General features: G+C 35.1%; 1 protein-coding gene across 5 annotated transcripts in view; it reads right to left on the bottom strand.

Moving 5' to 3' along the window:
• The window catches only part of SSBP2 (single stranded DNA binding protein 2), a 247,817-nt gene that overhangs the window by 16,574 nt on the left and 205,337 nt on the right, over positions 1-25,906 (bottom strand). For all 5 annotated transcript variants that reach the window (XM_037159305.2, XM_037159306.2, XM_037159303.2 and 2 more), the window contains 5 exons: positions 22,829-22,877; positions 9,769-9,804; positions 7,803-7,857; positions 3,818-3,888; positions 638-716 (listed from right to left, as the gene is read on the bottom strand). In XM_037159305.2, the coding sequence (XP_037015200.1) occupies positions 638-716; positions 3,818-3,888; positions 7,803-7,857; positions 9,769-9,804; positions 22,829-22,877 (290 nt within the window). The remainder of the gene's footprint in view (positions 1-637; positions 717-3,817; positions 3,889-7,802; positions 7,858-9,768; positions 9,805-22,828; positions 22,878-25,906) is intronic.

The following is a 25,906-nucleotide window of genomic DNA, read 5'->3' on the forward strand; positions in this document are numbered from 1 at the left end:
CTCCCCTGCCCTACCCACCCCACCTCCCACATTCAACCCCCCCACCGTTGTCTTTGTCCAAGGGTCCTTTACACATGCTCCTTAACTTGACCCTTCCCCTTCTCCATCTCCCTTTGCCCACCTCCCCCCTCCTTTCTGGTCACTGTCAGTTTGTTTTTTATTTCCATGACTCTGGTTCTATTTTGCTTGCTTGTTTGTTTTGTTGGTTAGGTTACACTTATAGATGAGATCATATGGTGTTTGTCTTTCACACTCTGGCTTATTTCACTTAGCATAATGCTCTCCAGACCCTTAAAAACAAAGAAACCAGTTGGGAGGATACGTAGTCCTGCAGAGAAGCTGTGCTTGTCCAAAACAGCAATGCCTCCTTTTATCATAAAACACCCAGACTTTGGTAGGTTAAAGTAAATGCCTGTGGATATGAGCTAGGTTAGAACCAAGTTCGCGTGTCTGATTTTCAGATGATCTACAGTCATCATAAATAATATACTATAGATTAAACAGGGTGAAATAGAAGGTGAAGCATTTCAAAACGAGTCACTGTATACAAAAGAACTTTGCAAATCATATTATCCACTATGTAGAATTAAGGTTTTGTTTTTAATTTATTTCTAAACATCAAATTTAATATCCTTACCTAAAGAGCCATTCATGTGATGTGACTCCATTCCTCCTAATCCACCCATGGGTCCATCTGAACCAGGGCCCATTGGAAACTATTTTAAAAAAATGAAAAAAAAAAACACTATTAAAAAACGACTGTTTATATCAATGTTGCAATACTTGTTTTAAACATTTTAGAGCAATCGCACAACTTATTTTCATTTTAAGTTATTGAGGTTATTTTCCTAGATGTTTTTGGCCTTGTAGATTCTCCCACTGGACCGCCCTGCCTCTCTCCTCACACCCCCTCTCTGGATATTCAGATGAAGTCTCACTCACAACCCCATTGTTCTTCCCCAGACACCTCCAACTAGAAAGCAAATACATTCCAGTGCAAATGATAATCACTCTCTTCTGTGCTACTGTGCTATTATAAACAAGAGGTAATTTTTACAAAGCTGGTAAAGATGGTTAACATCTTATTAGTAAGAATGATCCAACATTAACTTTTTTAGCAGACAACCTATTTTTTGTTCACATGGACATAAGTAATTTAATCTCATAGATTAAATACAGGATGGGGCAAAAGTAGGTTTACAGTTGTGAGCATGTAAACTGCAGAATTTATTCTTGTATTATTTATTAGTTATTGTAGCGCTTTCCATGTGAACAACTATAGACCTACTTTTGCCCCACCCTGTACGTTCGGCCCCTTGGGGACAGCTGAGTACAGCTAACTCTTCTCCGCAGTCTCACTATCTCCGTTCAGTGACAATCAATCATTCTACAGCAGTTATAATTAAGATTTTAAAAAGCTGCGGTATTATTTTATTTTACTTTGAGAGAAACCTTACTTTAGAAGCCTGGGGCCACACCTGTGGACACAGTGGTGTGGCGGACCTGGTGGCCCCTGCCCACTCTGTCTTTGCCTCAACTCCCTGAATTACTTTTGAGGAAACCCAGATATGAGTTTGAAGGTGTTTCTTAAAATTATCTTATGTTTGCAGTTAAGGAAACCTGCTGAAAATGCTTGTGTTTAAAATTTCCCCTTCAAAAGCATTTCTTCCATGTTGTGTGACACAGAATACTGCATGTGGTGTGTGCAGTGTACCTGTATTTGTGTGCACAGATCCCCGTCATACAGGCTTTTGGGGGACAAACAATGCAAACAACCTGTCTACCGTCAACTCTGGGTGGAAATAAGATGGCTATTTGTCATCTACGATCATACAAATCACACACGTATATATTTTCCCGAGAAATGTCAATTCTGTTTCCTAAAATTTTGTTGCCTAAAAGCACATGGACTGATTTTTCAGTAAACAATTTGGAATATGTATGTCTTAAATGATAGGTTGAACAAGTTAACTTTGAATTTATTGCTGTTATTCAGTTTTTGTCAAAAGCACAGATCTGAGCGAAGAAACTGGTGCTGGTGAGGCCAACAGTCTGTGAACTTAGTCTGGTCTTTTTATCTGGCCCCCACGGTGTTTTAAAAGACACAAAGATGATGGATATATATGCTTGACCTAGCCCTCAGCAGGTACTTGCTTTTACTAGGTCTGGCTGAGATGAATAACATTTGAAAAAGTGATATGTTCACCTACTTTTCTTGGATCTCTTACGTTTGTAGGGAGTTAGAGAACCAGAGTGGAACACTCTTGGATGATGTCAGCTTAGCTGCCCCCAGAAATGTCTTCAGTATCACAGGCTGTGGGCTTCTTCCTTCCTTCCCTCCCTTTTAAATACCAAGTTTTCAGATACAAAATTGCAGTATAAAGATCTTTCCTATTTTTTTGCTGAATTTCTAAAATAAATGTTGTTCTTTATCATATGTTCTTTAAGATCTCTGTGAAAATACCTTTTAGACATAATTGATAGGAAATCATTTAACTTCCTGAAAAACAATTTATTTGATTATATAAAGAGAATATTGGCCGCTGAAGTAGTGCTTCACGGAACACAGTTAAACCTCGGTTCTCGGACATTTCAGGTCTCCACCAAGCTGTTTATTGGGAAAAAAGTCTCGGTTGTGTAACACAACTTCGGGTCTCCATCCTCTACCCAACGCCCCCTTCATGCTGATCCCTGCAGGATCGGTCAGGTGTCTTCAGGTGACAGACAAAGAAGGCTCAGTTTTTGAACAAACTATTTCTCAAACAATTTTCTGGAACAAATTTAGTTTGAGAACTGAGGTTCCACCATAATATACAAGTCACAGATGTGAACTTAAATCAGTACATTTAGATTTACTAGCAGCCATGTTTAAAAAGTAAAAAGTAACAGGTAAAGTTAATTTTAATAATGCATTTTATTTACCCTCTATATTGAAAGTATCAATTCTACATATAGTCAATATAAACATTTTCATGAGATATTTTATATTATTTATTAATACTAATTCCTCACAATCTAGTGTGTATTTTATACCTACAGCACATCGCAATTTGAACTAGCTGTGTTTCAAGTACCATACCGTATCAGATTTAAAGTTCCCTTTGTTGTCTTTACTGCTAGCGAGCTCAGTTATAATTATTTCATGCTCAGTCTTTAGTATATTTATAAAAATTCTTTTATGTCTTCTGAGTTTTCTTTAATTTGAACATATATATGTATATATAGCTGTGTAGTAACCACATTCTGCTATATTTTTTGTTAATATACAGGTCTTGTATAATGGATAAATAAAATATCATTTTCCTGAAAGCTATAAGCTTTAGTGGAAAAAAATCACAACCAAATGCCTTATTAAAACTCCCAAATTCTTTATTTAAGTAGGACTGCCTTTATTCCACACTTAAGCTCCAGATTCCAAAATCTAAAGAAAAACAGGCATCTCCAACTTCCTCACTTATTGTCAGGATAAAAAAACAGGCTCACAAAGAAGGCATTACTGACAGTAAAATGAGGTAACAAACAATTATACGTTACCTGTCATTTTTAAATAGTATCATTAAGTATTTGAGATAAAATAAGACTACACACCAACATTTTATAATTAATTAGATTTACTTTCACATTTAAATTATATCGATGTGAATCTTTTGTTATATATATGTTTTTTCAACCCAGAACATAGAAAGAATTAGATTTTTGTGATATCCAATAAGCACCTGGATGTGAAATATAAAGCTTAAAGAGGATCCAAGAAATGGAATGCACTAAGAGCTTGTCTTCAAATACTTTGTAAAATATTAAAAAAATTCATATTTACATTAGGCCTGTTAGGTCCAGGAGGTACTGCATTCATTAAAGTGTACATGTTGTCTCCCGAGTTGGTTGAATCTGAAACAAAATATCACTTCATTACTATTGTTCTTTCTAATCCATACCCAAGTCATCACAGAGCAGACACTGGAGATGATCTGGATACCGACACGTACTAACAGCCACCGCACTGGCACTAACCAGTGCTAACACTCAGAAATAAATGCATAGCTCGAAGTCATTTTCTGACTCAGGAGCATTATCCAGAGGTTGTAAATTAGGACTATTTATCTAATATGTTAGGAGTAATCATTTGAATAATTCAGGTAAAAAGAAATTACCTTAAAAAATCTAAAAAAGATAAAGTTTTTTGTTTAAGTCATAGACATTTTTGACTTCTCTAAGCAATTTATATGTATGACAAATATCTTTTAAAGTCAGATTCAATAGCTTTTCAGTTTTCATTGTTTCCTTAGGCTTCTTTACACAAATTTAAAATATTGATTATTTAGCTAATAATTAGTAAAAGATGGTGAAATACCCTGGCTTAATTCCAACAGAGAATAGATAAAAACTCTAAAATTGGACTGACAATCCCCTTTTAAAAAAGATTTTATTTATTTATTTTTAGAGAGAGGGGAAGGGAGAGAGAAAAAGAGGGAGAGAAACATCAATGTATAGTTGCCTCTTGCCTGACCCCTACCGGGGACCAGGCCTGCAACCCAGGCATGTGCCCTGACTGGGAATCGAATTGGCAACCCTTTGGTTTGTAGCTTGCACTTAATCCACTGAGCCACATCAGACAGGGTGACAATTCTCTTCATTGAAGTAAAAGCTAGCTTCTTGCAGTATAATTTTTGATAAAACTTTTTTCTCATTTTATTCTTGGTTCATTATAATAAAAATAACTGTAGCATATCTTGATATATATAACATTTTATAGTATTTTAAAAAATTTATATTTTATGTCTATTAGTTAACTCTAAGTTTATAAATATGTTTTTTATCATGTATAACTTAGAGTAAAAAGATAAATATTTTACATTTGGGATATGTTAATTATGAAATATGTTTTTCTATTTTTCTATAATTACACAGTTTTCTTAAATACAATATAGTAGGTTTTTCTATTTTGAAAAAGATGTGTTTCAAACTTTTATATGGATTCAGGCAGAACATAAAAAATCAATTGCTTCCTCATGGCAATAATCACAGAGTTAGTTGGAAATGAGCAATGATTTTTCCTCTTATTTTGTGATTACTTATCAGACATTAATAAGTTTATTATTTTAGGATATACCACTTAGACTCTAGGTTAGATGTAATGCATCAGTTGTCTGTAGACAGTAGTCCATAAATCTAAATATTATTTTTCACTTCTAGATTAATGTATCACACCAGCAACTTTCTTCATTTTTTCAACTTTTTTCATTTCATGGCAGACATAAACTAATTACTAAAATTCTGCAGCACAGCAAAAAATGTTATATTTTTGCTGACCTGAAAAAAATAGGTATAATTTTGATTCATTCACATTGATTCACTGGCTGTTGTCACTTTTTTATTTGACAATTTAAAGGGAAAGAGGTCAGTGCCCCTAACCGAACAGTCAGGTGCTGCATGTTTTAAAAGTTCCTGCGGCACACTGGTTGCAAAGCGCTGCCTCACACTGTTGAACAGCTGCAACGCCCACCTATTTTTGTGGCCTTAACAATTTTACATCCTGAGGTGGCCACGCTCCTGCCAACCTGGGTACTTGTTCTCGCCTGCACAGGATCAATCTTTCCATGTGTTTGCTCTTCCTTCCTCCAAGTGTCTACTACTCACGCTCCACCTCCCAGATTCTACTTATTATTCAAGGCACATTGGAAATGCTATCAGCTTTTTTTTCTCATACTTCCAAGTGTATGAATTCTGCTTTGCATTATAGTTAATATTTTGTTTTATTCTTCTCTTGCTTCCAACTAGATTATAGTAAATTTGGGGGAAGGAAAGGGAACATATCTAACTCACATTGTGTACCACCAGACAATAAATATCTGTTAATTTAATGGAATAAATTCTATACCATAAAAACTTATCTTTCAGAAAATCTTGGGTGGATTTTTTAAACACAGGAAAACTTCAAATGATTTTTCACTTTCATTAACTTTAGTAATTTTATTTACTACTTCTAGTAATTAATTTGAAAGGAAAATGGGCTGTATATTTTAAATATGCACAAAGAAAAGGAACTTTCTTGTTTTTAAGAACAATCAATAATGTAATTTCATCTAAAAAGTATTGAGGAGAATAATGTTGGTATTATCTAGAAAATATCTGATTCCTATTTGTGGATGGAAAAACTTTATAAATAAAGTAGATCTCCTGGCATCTATCTTTTTTGGTGGGGGATTGGCTTCATATTAGAAGAATGACTGACAAAGGACTAATACATAAAGAATATGCAAAAAAGACAGCAAGATATACTGGTGGCAATTTCTGGCTTGAAAGGAAGTGACTGAATTACATATCGCCTGCAAAGTTGTGTTTCTCAAAAGAAATTTCTTTTAGTATTGTAGTGAAGTGTTTATTAATCACAAGCCACCTTCATAAACACCTTCGGCAAATAGAAATGCAAATGTGGGCAAGATGTTCAATTCACGTAATTATATCTTCAATGAATTTTGTTTTGCTTCAGTGAAGATGCTCTGAGGACAGAGACCTATGAAATATTTATGATATATTTCAAAGAGTTAGGGAAGCAAAGTAAAATTTGCATTAATTCTTAAATTTATGCCTTTTCTAAATTAGAAAGATTCAAAAATTAAACATCATGATTTATTGGTATAATTAATGATATTTAATTTCAAGTTTCCACACATCTTAGACTTAAATAAACCAGTTAAAAACATGCATTTAACAGTGTAACATTATTACATTTTTCTAAATATAAAGATTTCCCATCTATTTCATTACCTAGAAGTCATCACTGATAAAGTTTTAACCTATTTTATTGTTTTATTCAATATTTAAAATATTGAATAAAATTATGATCATGTTGTATTGAATTATGAATATTTATTTTCCATGCAATTAATCATTCTTTGATAATAACTTAAATGTTTACATTATATTGTATAAATATTAATATTTCACTAAAATTAGATTTGGTATGAAGGTTGTATCCATTGTCTCGCTATAGACTGTAACAAATGAGCATTTCTCTATATAAATCTTAGACTATACCCTATTCATTTCTAGTAGCAGGATTACAGTCAAGCGGTAGAAACTTTTCATGGCTCCTGACACGTGTTGCAGAGCACACCGCAGGAGAGCTCTGCCAATGCAAACCGCCACCGCCACCACCACTGGGGTCCTCAAGACACCGCATGCTTAAATGGTCTGCACTGCAGTCTCAACAAGAAAGGATAGAGCTCTTTGAAATAGTTGATTACATGATTATAGGAATACTGGAGTATTTTAGTTCAGAAGATTAAAATTTTTTTCATACTCCATAGTGGATCTATTAGCTAACTAATAAGTTCCTATAGATGTGTAGGGTAAATAATATTGTAGGTACAGCTACATCAATCTTACCAATCTTATTAAGACAATAGATTGCTGGGTTTGATTTGTTACATTAAACCTAATGAATCCATGTATTTTATGTGTTACTTACGCACAATTTTTCTAAATTGTGAGATTTGGATCTTTTCTGCAGTCTCAGGAAATCTTTTAGCCAAATCAGTTACTGGGAAATTCATACAGATCAACAGAATTTGCATCCTGACTATCTGTTACCCACATAGAAATTTTAGCAGAAATTTTCTAAATGCTTAATGTAACTGGACAGTAGTTACTTAAGAACACCATTTCTTCCTACTTGCTGCCTCTACTCGGCTGCATCCATCAATGGCACCATGAATACAATGAACTTTCAGAACATTTTCTCCATTTTGTGATTTTATTTTAATAATGAAGTGCCAGTGTGGCCGGTTAGTTTACAATACCTGCTGGGCTGGGCATGATGGGTGTTCCTGGTGGCCCCCCACCTCCCGGAGGACCCTAAACAAGGACACAGAATTTCAGTAAAAATTAGGCATTTCATTAGACAATATAAGGGGGGGAGTTAGACATGTTTATAATAATCCAATTTGAAAATAACAGAGGAAATTTATTTTCTCCATAATTAATTTTCTTTGAATGCATAATCATTTCAATCTTATGTTAAAAATAATTTAGCTTAAATATGTTGAGATTGTTTTGACAGGTCCCCCCCAAACAATGAGTCTGTAACACTGATTTGTTACTCATAATTCAATCACACAGGTATAATGAGGTTGAGAAGAAACTATTTAATAAGGTCTTATAAGTCCACAGAAGAGAAATAACTTATGTGTATCTGATATTTACTTTATTGTAATTTCTTTTTTGTATCAGTGACTTCAATATAAACTAAAAACCAAAAGATACTTAATAAATGTTCACAGAATACATTGATTCTCCTTCTTTCTTCTTTCAGTACCAGTTGCAACACCTCTGGAGCACTGTACCTTCACCCACCCCATCAGTTAGAAATGAAGGGCAATGCTGACTAATGCTGCGGGTTACCAAGGCTGCAGCTACACAGTCAGCCTGAAATGGAGATTAGGTAGTTCCAAAACTATTCCGTAATCTCAGAAAACCAAAATGAATAATTCAGGTAATGGGTTTCAGAACTTCTCAGATGTTCTTATAGTGACAGAAATAACTATTATGTGGCTAAAGTTTCACTTTGTTCTGAGTGTGTAAGCATAGTCCACTAATTATTAAATTCTCATTCAAATAAACATCTACAGTTTCATAAAACTAGGCTTTCATATATCAGGCTTATTCTTGAGTGACTTTAAGAAAAAACAGGTTTTACCCAAATTTTCTTACTTTCATTTTTGTTTCCTAGAAAGTGTGAACAAAATGAGACTTTCTTAGTGTGTGTAACTTAAGGAAACACTGAACACTGAGTTCACAGGCCCAAAGCAGTGCATGCTTTTCATGGTGCTCATAGAACAGTTTTCATGGAGGGTAAAGTGCTCATTGATCTTCATAAGCATTTCTTTTTTCCTATTCCAATTAGCTACCACTTCTGAAAATTTCATCAGGAAAGATTTTCCTTTTTACCACTTTATCCTTGCTTCTCTGCTAGGTATTTCCTCTTAAATACAGGGTGGGGCAAAGGTAGATTTACAACTGCTCATATGGAAAAATAATACAATAATTAATAAATAATGATATAAGAATAAACTCTGTTTCACATACTCAACCACAAAATCTGCTTTTGTCCCACTCTATACTATAAGAAATTGTGCTCTGTGATGGCTTTGAGATGCAGCAAGGATTATAATGTAATAATGCGTAAAAGGTCATTTACAAGCTCATATAAAATCTGCTAATTTGACTTCAGGAATATATAAATTACTGAAAAAATTTAACATGTACTAAATAATAAGAATAAAAATAAGTGTTTTCAATTTCTAGGAACGAAAACATAACTAAAAAAATACCCTCTCATTACTAGTCATTATCCTGCTATCTGATTCTCTGCAACTGGGAGAGTTTAATGTCTTCTTAGATTCTGTAGGGTGAGCGGAGAAGTGGGGTGCAGATTATTCTCCCGAAGAACTGCAAATTCAGGCATATCATTGAGTAACTGGGGATGGCTTTCTTCATGATTGGACAGAGTGCATTGTATTGGTTTACAGAAACACATGCTGAAGTAAGACACAGTACTCCGGGCACTCTGAGCCAGATTGGTAAGTGTTTCGCTAATGAACATCAACATATGTACTGTGGTTGGCAGACGAAGCAACTCAATACAAATCAGATGTTCACTTCTTGGCTAATACATAGGGGCTCTTCTTAACATCTGGACAACTATTTCAATGCCCAAATAAAATGTAACATCAATTCTTATGAGCTAAGAAACCCAAATGTACTTACTACATAATTCCCAGGAGATGCTGAGGAATATGGTATCTGGAACATGAACCAAACAAGAAAAAATTTAAATTTGTGTGGCAGTACAGAAAATGATTAAAATGAATCTTTCTAACTTTTATCAATTTTTATAATGTATCATAAAGGGCAGTAAAGAATAAAGGCATTTTTATCTATGTGCAAGTAAACTGAAAAAATGCAATATTATATTGAATTTACAAAAAGAGAAGACTTTAGTCAAGAGGAATTTAGACAGAATTACAGCTAGCTTTCAGCTATACTGGTTTCAGGTCAGTTGTACTCACTGCTTGATACCAATGGCACTTACCCTGTCATTACAAAGACAGATATTTGTGCAGCTCAAAACCAGAAACTAGACTTTTTCAAATTAGTGGCCTTAAGAGATGCAACTTCTAGTTTATGTGCATTTTGAGATACTTTATTTTTTCTTAAAGACAGGTATTAGAGTACTACATTCATTCAGTACCTGATATACAGACCTCACCTTTTCCCCTTTTCTTTTTAATTAACTACTAGAAAGTAATATAATAAATTCAAATGATTTTGTTGAATAATTGTCCAAAGACTGCTAATTCTGGGTAACAAATTCCCTCTTTCCTTTCAAATCAAGCTCTTAACCAAGTTCTTTTCTAGAGATTAGAATACATTAATAAAGCATTGCTATCATAGTTTTAAAAATAGAAACTGGAAAACAGGTATAAAAATAAGCCCCTTTGAGTGTCAGTATTTAAGTTAAATCCAAATATTTTCTTCTTTCACACAAGCTGACTCGCTCACCCTAAGATTCTGAACATCCAGAAGAAATACTTTTGCCTTATTCTAAAAAAGCCAATAAAGCCAATACATTTCTATCTTCTTGCAGTCAAGAGAGCCAGGGCCAGCACAGGACATTTAGGGCAGTGAAAGGATTACAGTGCCTGCACCCGTGACTCTCCTTCCCCCCAACACCTTCCATGTAATTAAACATGAAAACAATATGCAACCATAAAGTAACCAGAAGGAAGTACAACGAAGCTATGGTTTTCCATTGGTAAATAAGTCTTTGACTAGGTAAATTTTAATATTGTAATTTGAAAGTTCTCTCCTCATTGATTGGTGATCTTGATTTGGCTTTAGCAAGGAGCACACGTGTCTGGGGCCCTGGGTTGGGGTGTCTGTGGGTAGCTCTAGCTCAGGCCTGCAGATGGCCATTCCCAGAGTGCCTCACGTCCCCAGTGATGAGGATGACTCCCACCGTGAGTACTGGTCCGTAAATATTTACTCAACTCGGTGAATGAAGACAACTTTGCTCTCTTGGGCCCCTTGGAATTCATGATCTAACAGTCATCCTGTGCTTTGTACTATTTTAAACTATTTTATTATAAAAAAGTGCATCTGCCCTTTCCAAATGATCAATTTATCCATTGGCTCCAATATTTATCTCATTGTAACTGGCTCCTGTTCCTCTGCCTCTTTCTATTGTCTACCATCATTCCTAATCAACTTTAAAATTTGCTCTAATTACCCACCACTCTTTAGATCTTTGGAAATTTATACTTCACTGCTTCCTTTACTTTATAATACACTTCCTTCTCTTCCATTTATGAGTATGACCACATTCTGAACTCTTTACACAAAGATCTAAACAACTCCCTTGCCTGACATTTTTCTTATTCCTCAAGATATTCACAAAAACCACTCTATTTCAAGTAGAATCTTATCCGTCACAATTCCTCTATGTTTACTAAGTCCACTTTTCCCTGTTTTCTACTAAATTGCCCCTACCCTTCCCCATGCACTGACAGCATTCTATTTCTTTCTCCAGTATCTTAACTTCATTATCCTAGAGCCTACTTTGTTCATGTCCACCTTGTTGATCTCTCTCTAGTTAACTTTTCTGTTTTACAGTAGGGATTTCCTGGAGAGAAACACAAAACAAGCCTCAGAAGGTCCAGCATATAATCATGGTATCCAGCTTCAGCCCAGTCTTCACCAATGTGTAGCGGCATTTTGGCTCAACCCTTAGCGAAGCCCTGAAGCATCTGACAGAGGGCCAGGAAATCCTGCAAACTCATTACAGGTAAAGCCTCATTTTGTAGCCAATTTCTGTGGTGTAAATATTCCCTCATGGCAGATTACAAAGTACCAAAGATTTAACAATCAGTTCACAAAATTCCCGAATATTTAACAATTGACTTTTGTCAGTTCACTTTCATGATGTATATATCATCCTAATTTTGTATCTTGCCCTTCTGTCATACATTAAAGGCATCAAATTCTTGCTCTGCTTTCATCGTTACCTCCATACTTTATTATTTATAGATTTAAATTGTTACCCGTTCATCTCAGGTAGAAAAAAGCATCTGTTTGCTTTCAAAGCGAGCCCCTCCCAATCATCCTGTTTGTCCTAAGTCCTTACTCCTTTAACGTTTTTAATTTCTCCCTCTCCATAGCTCCTTCAAATATAGTTAAATATAATAAACATTTAAAAACACTTAAAATTTTTTCTCTCATCTAGTTCAATTTCTCTCCATTCTTGCCCTGGTAAAGCTTTTTAATTCTGGCTCACAGTCACTGTTTCTACTTCACATTCCTTGTGCCTGCATTGAAAGGAGCCCTCCCACCCTTGCACTCTACTGAACCTGCACTCGTGAAAGTTAATGATTAATAATAATAACAGAAATAAGTGTTTTAGTTTCTAAGAATGAAGACAAAGCTGAAAATCCCCCTAGTCTGGAAGACGTAAAATATGACACTGTAGGTAGAAGTATTATGTGGGGTGCCGAGGACACACTGGAACTGGGCAGCTGAGACAGACAGTGAGCGGGCAACCACGGGGAAGACAAAGAACACACTCTAGGAAGGGAAGGAGGGAAGGAGAGGATATAGTTTATTAAGGAGACGATTCTGTGATTTTATACAGCTGCTGCAGTGTGGGACTTTCAGGGGCTGTAATAAATGCTGAGGTTTATGGTAGACTGTGAATAAATTTAAGTGGTAGGAAATAGGGAGATCAGGTTTTAGAGAGACATGTTGAATTTCATGTTTCAATAAGACAACTTTGGAGGCATCATGGCATGCGAATATGAGTTAGGAGATGACTGTAAAAAGTCTAGACAAAAGATGGTAAGGAGGGTTTTATGCAATGTTGATTAAGATAAGTAGGAGTAAGAGAAGGAGATTTGAGAGACTTTTGGCAAATGTACTAGGCAGGGCTTGGTGACAAACTTGGTGAGGCAGATGAGAAAAAAAATTGTGGTGATTCCACAATTTAGTGAGGGAGCAGACGATGGTGCTACTGACTTATGAACAGGAAATTCAGGAATTCCCTGATGAAATGTCTGACATGCTGAATTTGAAGGCACTAGTAGACACTGAGGCAGATGTGATCAGCAGGTATTTAGAAATATAGGTCTAGAGCTCAACAGAAATTAGGACTAGAGCTACAACTTCAATTAAATAAATATCCATTTTGTGCTGGGCACAGCACTTGATCTAGGATTCAGTTAGATATTGTGATATTTGAAATCACATAAAAAATGTTAAAATAAAAAATACCCTCAGGGTTGAAATTAGAAAGCATTACCAAATGAGGAAGGGTAAATGTGACCAAGTCAGGAGAAAATATCTTACAAAAGTTAAGCAAGTTAGACTTTTATGAAGCAGGGAGTGTGTGCAGTGCAGATTGGTGAGGAAATGTCTACACTGGGCTCATCCTTGAGTCCTGTCAGGCGCAAGCCTTTCAGCTTTTCTGAGATACATATAAGGATACAATATACAAAGAAGTTAATGCAAACATAAAAAATAAAGATTTTTAAAATGAAAAATAAACTAACACATATTTAAAACAAACCAAAGTGACATATATTTGAGAAGTTGGGTATGATTGAAAATAGGAAAAAAGTCATTGTGTTTGGTTGGCAAATAGGTCACTAGTAACCTTCAAAATAGGACTTTCACGGGAATTGAAACTGTTGCGAAGTCAATTCAATAAATCTTTATCACCTGCTATGTTTCATTCACTGCACTACATACAGTAATGAAAAAGACAGAAAGGCCAAGGAATTCACTGTCCAATAGAATGGTGGTCAGAAAGTGGACGCACGAGAGACAAGGGATGGTGTTTTGAGACTGAGGAAAGGTAGAGCGTAGCTTTCTGCCAGCTATCCCTTCCCAACTCTAGAGGAGTGGAAGAGGAGGGGTTTGAGGATGTCTTGGGATTTTGTTCATTAGAGCCCTGTTAGAGGAACATTCTAGTCAATGGAAAGAAAAAGACTGAAGACTCCTTTGGAAGAATGAATGAGCAAGATATAAAGAGAATAGATTAAAAAGTTAGCATTAAAAAAAAACAATGTCTTTTTCTGAGACAAGGAAAAAGATGGCTAAAGGTCTGATAATATTGGAGGTGAAGGGTAGAATCTAAAGAAATTTGAGTCTCCTGGTTTTATTTTTTCTCTGTAAAATACAAGACAATTTTAGCGGATAGGGAAGAGGCCAAGGATAAGGAGAGCAGAAAAGGTAACTGAGTTAAGAAAGAGTAAAAAAACTGCTGGTCAAGCATCATGAGGACTCAGTAGAAGCTGAATGTTATAGATTTAAATGATCACATGATGTGTAAAGTACAGTTAAAAAATATGCACAAGGCATCGTAGAAAAACTGAAGGTGGTGTTCTACAAATAATTCAAATTTAACACTCCAAAAGCAAAGCTCACTGTCTACCTTCTAAACCTCCTTCTTTTACTGTGTTTCTATTCAGTTTGTGTTATTCTTAGTCTCCCTGACACTGGATGCAAACATTTAAAGCCACTTTCAACTTTTTCCTCCTCTTTATCCCCAAATCCAACTGGCTACCATGTGCTTTTTTTCCATTTGTGAAATGTATCTGCACCTTTCCTTTTATCACCACTCTGCCTCGGGCTCTGATAACATTCTATAATGTCTATTACCATAATCTCCTAATTTTGTTTTCTTATTGGATCCATTTTATATACCATCTTTTTCAAATACACCTTCCTTCCACATAGATGATAAATTACAGATTCCTCAAACATTCATAGCCCTCTATATATTTACTTTTTTTCAGTTTTATTACCCTTTATGGAAAAAATCACAAACAATTCCCAATCTATCCTCCCTAATGCCCTAACAATTATTCCCCAAACATTTCTTGCATTTCTCCTCTTTATACTTGTCCAAGCTCTTCCCCAACTCCAGTGTCCAGATTCTCCCTAATGTAATTAATCTCCTTCCTCCAAGCCTCCCATAGTCGATACAAAATATCCATTAATATGCAATGAGCCCTGGCTGGGCACAGTGGATCGAGTGCTGGCTTGAGAACCAAAGGGTTGCTAGTTCAATTCCCAGTCAGGGCATATGCTTGGGTTTTGGACTGGGTCCCCAGTTGGGGGTGCATGAGAGGCAACCACACTTTGATGTTTTTCTCCCTCTCTTCCTTCCTTTCCCTCTATAAATACATACATACATACATATATAAAAATATGCAATGAAAGAGTAACTAGATTTTTAAAAATAATTAATAATATTTACCTATGTAGCTTTCTTCAATTCAGATGTTTAATACTTTATAAGCAGTAGTTTACTAGAAGTCAAGGAGGGCAACTTCAAGATATTATCAGTGTCATTATAAAGTCGAAAATATTCTATTATTTTTTAGTTTTTTTCTAAATGAGCATCTGTATGCACAGAGCAGAACCTATCTGGAGTAAGGTATGTGTATTCACTTAGGCTTAATCACTGCAATAGAGTTCACTTTTCTTCCTTAAAGGAGCTTCCTTTTTCTTTTATGTCAAACTAGTGAGCTGCCTACTGCAATGCTATGTTCAACATTTGTTGTTTTGTTTATCCCGTCTGCTAACAATTCCTTGAATCTTCTTTGGTGAATCATATCTCCCTTATTTTTCCATGTGGTTTAAATGAGGCTCAGAAAGTGAGCATATGACCTTGGTTTGGCTGATACATCATTGTATACTCTGGTCATAGCTAGTTTATGAATGAGCCTATAATTGAGCTAAGCAAATCCAGTTCAGCTAGTTATTCATTCCCACTACCAGTGCTTAACTGATGGAGAGTCATGCTCTTTGGGCTGGACTGGAAGCTTTGAGGATATAAATCAGGAGCTTCATGCAGACTTCTTACCATGACAAGGGGGAAAAAGGTAAGCAATGAACAGAGACTGGGTTTTTATGACATTATTTGAATCCTTGGAAATAAGTCTGCCCAAAAGCAAATTCATACCTGGACTTTTCAGATACATGATCCAGTAATATTGAACCTAGTTTGAATACTTTTCTGTACCTTCTTAGAATTTTCTGTATAGCTAAACTCAAGTGCATGTAGTAACTTATAAAAAAGACCCCTGGATGGTGTAGCTCAGTGGATTGAGCACAGGCCTGTGAACCAGAGTATCGTGGTTCGATTCCCAGTCAGGGCACATGCCTGGGTTGCAGGCCAGTTCCCAGCAGGGGACACACAAAAGGCAACCATACATTGATATTTCTCTCCCTATCTCCCTCCCTTCCCCTCTAAAGATAAATAAATAAAATATAAATATAAATATAAATATAAATAAAAATTAGTTTGTGAGTTGTGAATAAACTTCCAAATAAGAATGGGGCCAATACTAGAATGCTCAGAGTAAAGAAAGTTAAAATTCAAAATCTGTTTTACTTAAAATTAAAATCAAGAATTTTCCTTAAAGTCTTTCTCATATTACCATGGAAATGACTACCAAAACATTTTTTATCAAAACACTTTTACAAAACTGGATAAAGATTAAGCAAATAAATACAATGTGGATAATGGTAGGTAGAGTACTCACTTTCAGAGAAATTACAAACTTAGAAAGTAGAAAGTCTAGAATAAACTCTAGTGTTTGATTGAAAATGAAGCACTGGTATGCACACATGGTTTTAATATACATGTATAGATAGATACAGAAAGATACAGATGTGTGTATGTGTGCATATATATACATACATCTGTATTCTAGTTGTCTTGGTTGACAAGGTATAGAAGCTACATTACTCTGATGGATTCTAAATACCACTCTCCACTAAAATGAACCCGGGCTCCTTAAAGAAATGGCTGTTTCCAGGGCTAAGGCTAGGAAAATTTAAGATGCTCAAAGGATAAAGGGGACATATCAAATGTACAAGTGATCCAGCTTGAAGAGGTTCCTACTGAGAAAATCTGGAATAATTTTAGAATAAAAAAACCTACTGAATAAAATGGGAATCCATGAGTACATCTGATATGAATGAATGAATGAGACAGAAAAACTCTTTGTTATAGTGGAAAGTGAACCAGTAAGTGATAAAGAAAAGATAGAATTAGTAAATAGCCATTTGGCAACCAATGTAGTAAAATAATGATTCAGACAAGAATCATTAGTGGATTAAAAAAATAGCAGATGAAAATATTAGGAGGAAGAGGATACTCACTGTAGTTTGAAAGTATGCCTCTGCAAGTTAATAATTACAGAGGGAAGAGCTAATTTTACAGGACAGGAACCTGATCAGCACCATCAGAACTAAGTGATCAAAGTCAACATTACATGTAAGGGGACGAGTCACCATCATCTGCCTCCTGAAACCATGCACTTAGAAAAACACAAAATTACTTCTGTGGCATTCCTGCCAATCATGCATAACCTGAATCTAACCATAAGGAAGCAGCGGATAAAACTAAATTACAGGACATTCTGCAAAATAAATTGGCTTGAATTCAACAAAACTGCAAGGGTAAGAGAGACAAAGAAAAATTGAGGAACTGTTCCATATTAAAGGAGATGAAGAAACATGACAGATGAATGTGACAACTGAACTGGGTTTTTATTCTGTTAAGAAGGATATTGTTGGGACAATCGGTGAGATCTGAAAAAGGACTGCAGATTAGAAAATGGAACAACATCTATGTTACTTTTTCTGATTTGATCTTTATACTGTGTTTATGAAAGATAGTGTCTGTTTTTAGGAAACACACACTGAAGAGTTTGGGGATAAAGAGTCATCATGCCTACAATTTATATACAACTCATAGTTCAGGAAAATATGTATATGCAGAAAGAGGAAATCATGAAGCAAAATGTGGCAAATCTTAAACACTTGGGAATCTGGGTGAAGGGTATGTAGGATCCCTTTCTATTCTTCTTGCAACTCTTCTATAAATCTGAAGTTACTTCAATATAAACATTTAAAAGTAAAAAATAGTATGTAAAGCACATTTGAAAACAGCAAAGCAAAACAAATGACCACTTTAATATGCTTCCCTGAGGTGCCACAGACTTCCAGTACTGGTACAAAGTGAAGCGTTAGTAAATATGGGCAAGAAGTCTAAGAAATCTGAAATTAAAAATATTATAGATGAGTTGTCACTACTATAATCAATGGTATTTAGGAAAAAAATCCCTCTTTAATACATTTTGCTTGTTTCATGTAAACTCTATGTTTCTGCTAGAAAGTCATCAGTTTTCTCTGATGTTTTTTCTTGTTTTCATAATAAATCTTTTTCGGAGGAGTGTTTCTCCTTTCTGTGCTCTGGACGGTGATCCCTTTCACTTTCTGAGCTGAAGAATGTAGGTCTTCCCCTATTTCCTTCTCCATTCAAAGTTTTAAAAATTATATTTTATTGGTTATGCTATTACACTTGTCCTAATTTTCCCCATCTCCCCTCTCCAACCAGCCTCCCACTCCCCCAGGCAATCTCCACTGTTGTCCCTGTCCATGGATCATGCATATATGTTCTTTGGCTACTATATTCCCTATGCTGTACTTTATATCACCATGACTATCCTGTAGCTACCTATTTGTACTTCTTAATCCCTTCCTTCTTTTTGCCCATTGTCGCCAACCCCATCCCATCTGGTAACCATCAAAAGGTTGTCTTTATCCATGAGTCCGTTTCTGTTCTGCCTGCTTGTTTATTTTTTTAGGTTTAATTGTTGATAGATAGGTATTTATCGTCATTTTATTGTTCATATGTTTGATCTTCTTAAAGAAGACCTATTACCATTTCATATAATTCTGGTTTAGTGGTGATGAATTCCTTTAGCCTTTTCTTGTCTGGAAAGACCTTTATCTGCCTTTAGAGTCTAAATGATAGCTTTGCTGGGTGAAGTAATCTTTGTTACAGGTCCTTGCTTTTCGCCACTTTGAATACTTCTTGCCAGTCCCTTCTAGCCTGCAAAGTTTCTTTTGAGAAATCAGCTGACAGTCTTATGGGCATTCCCTTGTAGGTAACTAACTGCTTTTCTCTCACTGGTTTTAAGATTCTCTGTCTTTAACCTTTCACATTTTAACTATGATGTATCTTGGGTGTGGGCATCTTTGGATTCATCTTATTTGGCACTTTCTGTGCTTCCTGGAGTTGTATGTCTATTTCCTTCACAGAGCTAAGTAAGTTTTCTGTCATTATTTTTCAAATAGGTTTTCAATTTCTTTCTCTCACGCTTCCCCTTCTGGCACACTATGATGCAAATGGTTGGTATGCTTTAAGTTGTCCCAGAGGCTCCTTACACTACCCTCATTTTAAATTTTTTTCCTTTTGCTGTTCTGATTGGTTGTTTTATGCTTCCTTATATTCCAAATCACTGACTTGATTCTTGGCTTCATTCACTTTACTGTTGACTGCTTGTAAATTGTTCTTTATTTCGACTAGTGTATCCTTTGTTCTGACTGCATGTTTTTCATGCTGTTGAGGTCCTCACTAAGTTCATTGAGCATCTTTATAAGCAGTGTTGTGTTTTGAACTCTGCATCTAGTCAATTGCTTGTCTCCATTTTGTTTAGTTCTTTTTTTGGAGTTTTGTTCTGTTCTTTCATTTGGGCCATGTTTCTTGTCTCTTCATTTTGGCAGCCTCCCTGTGTTTGTTTATAAGTATTAGTGCTGCTATATCTCCCAGGAGTGATAAATTGGCCTAATGTACTTGGTATCCTGTAGGGTGCATTGGCACTATATCCCCTATTACCCAAGCTGGGTACTCAAGGTATGCTCATCATGTGGGCTGTGTACATCCTCCTGTTATAGTTGAGACTTGATTGTTGTTGGTATGTCCAAGGTCAGCCACCATCTGTTTTTTGTCCAGGGTCACACAGGATACAAGCTACAAAGTGATGTGCTGATAGCTGCTACTTGTTCTGGGCTTGGAGGTGCCTGGTGAGGCCAAGCTGTGAACAAAAGCCACCTGCTACTTGTTTGATAGAACTGAGGAAAAATTTGAAGCATGGACCAATACAAGACACTAGTATGGAAAGCCACTGGAAATAGGTTTGTTGGGCCTGAAAGTGGGTGGGGTTAGGCCTCAGGAAATCACCAGGGTGTAGCAAACAGTGTCATCCAGGCTGATGGAGTCTCAGATATGGAACCTGCCTGGGGGATAGGTGTGGGGGGGTGCTCAGAAAAGGAACAATGGCCTCTTCCGGCTCTTCTTCTGAGAGAAAACTGCCCCCCCCCCGCTCTTGCCCTGATGCCAGACCATTTGATTCCTCCCCATATATCTCTGATGCCTTTCAATCTGCTGCCCCTGCACAGAAGCTCAGAGGGGGTAAGTCCAAGTAAGTCTGTGCACAGGCCCTTTAAGAGGAACTGCTTGAGACAGTTAAGTACAGAGTCTTTACTTAAATCCTAGAGGTTCCTGTCTTCCATAGTCTTAACCCCTGCTGGTTTTTATAGACAGAAGCTATGGAGACTTATTTTGTGGCACTGGAATCCTGGGAAGAAGGGTCCTGGTTTGGGGATAGGACCCCTCACTGCTGAGATACACCTCCTGATTTTAGTCTGCCACAGTGGGAGTGGGACCAGCATGTTCTGTTTCTCCTCCCCTCCTCCTAGTCTCAGTGTGGTTTCTTTTTAAATCTCATAGCTGTAGGACTTCCATCAGCTAAATTCTTGGTGGTTCTGAATGACAGTTGTTCTATATTTTAGTTGTAATTTTGATGTGGTTGTGTGAGGAGGCAAATTGGGTTTCCTATTCCCATTTTTTGAGGGAGGGACTGTACCTACCTGTAGTACATATGAACAGAAGAAATTGTTTCAATTCCAATACTTTTCCACATGTGTGCTGGGCAAAGGTTTATTTTAGACTGATCATAGGATAGCAAGTTTGATATGCATAGCCCCTACAGTAATTCCTAGTGTTTCCCACAGTCTAAAATAACAGAGCTGCTGATATGACACAGCATATTCTCCTATCCACAGTACTTGGCTCTATGAAATCCTGAAGAGATGAGTTCGCAAAACTAAAAATCATCAGAATGCAAAACTCATTTCTCATCTCTGCCTCTATTGCTCTTACAGTACAGACTTTAGATACTATGCACCATTCTGAATATCAAATCCTGTCCATTTTTCAGTTGCTTTTGGGGGATAATAGTTTCTAGATGAGAGTATAAAAGGAGGTACTGCTAGAGGTAGGCAGTGGTGGGTATGAATTGCACTGCAGCTGCTCACACTGGGCAGAAGGAGGTGGCTGCCAAGCTGACAGCAAGGAAGAAGAGAAAAGTTTTCATGCTTCTAGGTGGGAAGACTTACATAGTTAAGGGGGACCATCGATTGTGCTTTTTAATCTGGTTTCATCAGACATGCAGATAATATAAATTGTTTTCAGACTCTAGCAACAGGGAGACTGGCAGAGTTTTGAGAATTATAAATATTTTTAATGTACATTTCTGGATACTTTAATGGAGAGTGAAAATTCTGTATATTGAGCTGGTAGTCAGATGCCATTTTAAAGTGAAGCCTTGAATGAATTTGAAAGACATACAGCAAAAAGCAAAGAGAAATGTGAATTATTCAAAAGCATATAAGGAAATTAAAAGAATTTTGGAGGATCAAAGATGTTCACATTATAACATAATCTGACAAAACAGTATCTTAGAAAGATTTGTTAAGATTAAGTAGTTCACTGAAGAGCCAAATAGAAGCAACATCATCATTCCCTCTACCATGAATAATTTTATTTAATTAGCAAGTATCATAGCTATTGAAACTAAAAGGGAGGAAGGTAATATAAATTAATTTTTCTCCCTAAAATATGGCAATTACTTAATTGAGAATAAAGTGATTTCTGTTTTAGAATAGCAATATAAATGTTGATTCTTCTATATGCAATACAATGCCACTTTAAATTTTCTTGAAGTTTAAATTCCTTATAAACTGATCAGTTTCATGTTTATTAGGCATTAAGGCCACTGCTAGCCAATGAGGAAGATATCTCAGCGTGTATCAGCAAAAGGCAACCCCTCCTGGCAGGTATTCAGAGATTTCACAAGCTGTATTTCAGCCCCTTACTGACCTTGATTCAGGCACATTTGTGCAGTGTACACACTACACTCATGTACACAGTAAACCTCTCTCACATATTGAGGAACACAAGATTTCAAAGTCAAAAAGAAAAAAACACCTCCAGGATCATCAAATTAAAATCTTATTAATTTTAAGATTATAAGCTTGATTTTCAGCCTGTGTGAAATTTATGTGACATTACTAAGAGCGAAAAATATTTGTTCAGTCAAACCACTGCCACAAAACATGTAAGGAAAATCCCAGAATGTCAGATACACAGACAGATGTGTGAGGGTGGCAGTTTAGCACACGGGCCCAAGGCAAATGTGCACTGGCTTCCTCGGTGAGCGAGAGAGCAAACCTAGCTGTGACTAGTACAGCCAATAAAATCATAAACACCCTGACTGAGATTGGTCTTATCTGAAAAATTAGGGATTACATAGTTATTTTAGAAGATCAAATCATTTTATAATAAATCAAATCATTTTATGGCAAATAGAGGTTACTGTAGTATACTTAAAATCATACTGTCTATATTTTGGAAGGTCTGCTAATCTACAGAGAATGTGTGTTTACATTAGACCTTGAAGTGAAAAAATTACAATTATGAATATTTAAAAGGATATACACAAGATATATACTTTTGAATGATTACTTAAAATATATATAATATAACCAATGGTAGGGCTTTCCAAAGCAACAGACTTCTGTTGATGTTAAAAGCTATAAAGTGCAAAGAAAATTTAAAAACACATATACTCACTGAATTGGCATTTGTTGGGTTTGGCCAAGGTCGACCACCACCTGGACCCCTACAAGACATCATGATAAATGAGTTTTAACTTCTGCTTTGAGTGTTTCACAATAAGCAGTAAGAAGCCATAAAATATTCACATTCATAATTTAGTTACCATGAAGTTCTGTTGAATAATGAGATTACTCTTTACACTTATTTTCACAGCTTTTCAATTCTTAAATCAAAAAACTTATCATTTCACAAAGCAATTTTCTTTCCAAATAAAACTATTTTTAATAAGTGCAGTTTAAGTTTGATATTAAGTTCAGTTATTGTGATAACCAATAAAAGTTTGTAATTACCTATAGCAGATACATATATCAAAATCATTATAAAAACACACTATTTGTGTAAAAAGTACTAATATGAAATAGATGCTATACAGTATAATCTTGTTACATAAGTGCACCCTGTATCTCACTCAAAATAAAATTATTTTTAAAATATCTAATATCTAAAAGTGATTGCTCTAAAAGGTATATAAATTTGCCCTCTTTTTGAAAAATCTCAGACTATCACACATTACATTATACATTTATATATCAATCTATCTCTCAGTACTTTTGACTATTTATTAAACAAGGGAATCATATTTCTTACAAATCTTGGGAAAAACAGGAGGTAACTTATATCAACGTACATCAATATATTACTTAATTTTAGGGTAAAAGAGAATGATTTATATCCCATTGCTTAAAAATCAATGCCTAATTAAGTCAGAAAGGTCCCTTGTATTGTTCAGTATTAAGTATAACTGAGTAAATATTGCCTGGTAAAAAGCAGACTGCTCTCAGCAAGTCCTCTGCAACTATGGTCACTCAAAATTCTAGCTTTCCCTCTAACTGCAATGAAAATTTTTAACTAAAAATCTCCTTGTTCTTATTGTAGGTACCTTAAACCTAAAGTTCTAAATGTTAGAGGGTGGGCTGTCCAAGTTGGCTCTGTTACCCATGTTTACTTGAAATATTTAGAACTGTTTTGTTTTTTTTTTATTTTGGGATTTCTTGAGAACATAAATAGGAAATGGCATGAAAATTCTGCCCTTGGTCTCTATTAGGGTGCCCAAGTGCAACCGTTCCCAATTCTGCTTGAGGAAGAGAAGGGGAAAACAGGACACCAGAGGGGACTTGGTCAAAATATTGTGCACAGGGAGAAAGCGAGCAGCACTTGCACTGACTGCCTCTGGAGACTGTTGCTTCTCTAAGATGATGACGGTGGTGATGATGATGACTTTACAATTAATTATTGGGACACTTTAGAAGGATGATTTTACATATAGAACTCCATGGCCTAATGACAGAACTGAGATAAAACATAGCATATATGTTAATCAGGTAAAACATTTGATTTGCTTGATGTTAAATAAAATACAGTAAAAAATTGAGAATATCTATCTTAAAACAACATAAAAATACTATACCCAAATAATGGCAAAAAATGCATACAATTATGTTATACAATATGTTTGAATAAGAACTGTATGAATAAGATACATTAAATATATTTTATTTATTTTAAAATTTGCTTACTGTTATACTAACATGCTAAATTAAATGTTAAACATTTTACTTAATTAAATGCACAATTAAATAACATTAAATTAAATGTTGAATTTATTATAAGTAACATAAAATACTTTTTATGTATTGCAATTATTTGACAAATACTAATCTAATCTCAGTACACTATATATTTCACATTAAACTGCATTTTAATGTAATTGGTTAAATATTCATTTGGATAAGCTAAAATTCCCCAACTTTACCATTGTATTTGAAAACATTTAAAGTTTCACAAAAACGCTAAATAAAATGCGAGTTATAGTAGTGAGCAGTTTTATTAGAATAACTACCAGTCTTAGTAATTCCTACCACTTTTGAGGACCATCAGCATCATCAAGAAGATATTCTATAAACTATAACATAGGCATTGTTTTGAATGAAAATTTCTATATAAGCATAGATGGACAGAGGATAAAGGTTAGCCTAATTTGAAAATAAAGAGAAAATGGAGTTTAAAAGAAGCATATATATTTTGGTACAGGTATATGGATATGATGGAATTAAAGCAACCATGATTACCGTGGAGCAAAATCCTCTTTTCTTCTGTAATACACCATTGTTTTATTTCCAGATAATAACTAAATGAAATTTATAATTCTATAAGATATGATCTAGAACATATCTTTGTCCTTAGTTTGCATGAAATACCAAAGTATACAACATTCCACTAGAAGTGCTTTAGTACTAAATTCTAAATTCTTTGAAAACTGGTAAAAATATACTTAATTTAGCAATGTTTCAATTCAAAGCAATCTATAATGCATTACATTGTGGTTTGTAAATTCTACTTTAAATTACTGAGACTGACATTGTTTTTACTTCTAAAGATATAATAATTACAGAAACAATAAAAGTATGTTATTTAATTTTTAGATGATATTATGAATAATTTATCCTGAGTTTAGAGCATAAAGTATAAAAATTATAGCAGAATAACCATTTTTGGAGGCAACCAATATTTAACAACAAAATTATTAAAATTCTATCCCAAATGGTTTATTCTTCAATAAAGAGATAGTTAAAATACAGTATTAAATTAATTTGGTGACAAGGGTTTTGCTATTTCTCCATTATCGTTAAACTTTCATGGCAAATGAGAAGTGATAACATAAAGAAAACTAATTCAGATAATGATTCTCCGGCAGGTCCCTTCTGACTCAACCCTTAAATATCTTACTTCGACTCTTGAAAACGTAGCTTAAGCTGTTACTATTAAAATGGCATTTCCTTTAATTTTTAAGTTACACAACATGTGAAAACTGGCATGAAGAAAACCACAAACACCAGTTAGAAATTCTTATTTATCACAGCACAGAGAATTACTTTGTTTTAAAGATAAGAAAGTAAATTTCAGTAACATTTACTCTATTGAGTACAATGGAAATAATCATAAGGGCTTTTTTAAAATGTCTCTTTAAATTCACTTTTGCTTTGTTGGGGTCAGTATCAACACAAAAATTATTCTCTCTGGTTTGATTTTCCA

Source organism: Artibeus jamaicensis, unplaced genomic scaffold (genome assembly GCF_021234435.1).
Source record: "Artibeus jamaicensis isolate MK-2021 breed Jamaican fruit bat unplaced genomic scaffold, CSHL_Jam_final contig_373, whole genome shotgun sequence".
Classification (NCBI taxonomy): domain Eukaryota; kingdom Metazoa; phylum Chordata; class Mammalia; order Chiroptera; family Phyllostomidae; genus Artibeus; species Artibeus jamaicensis.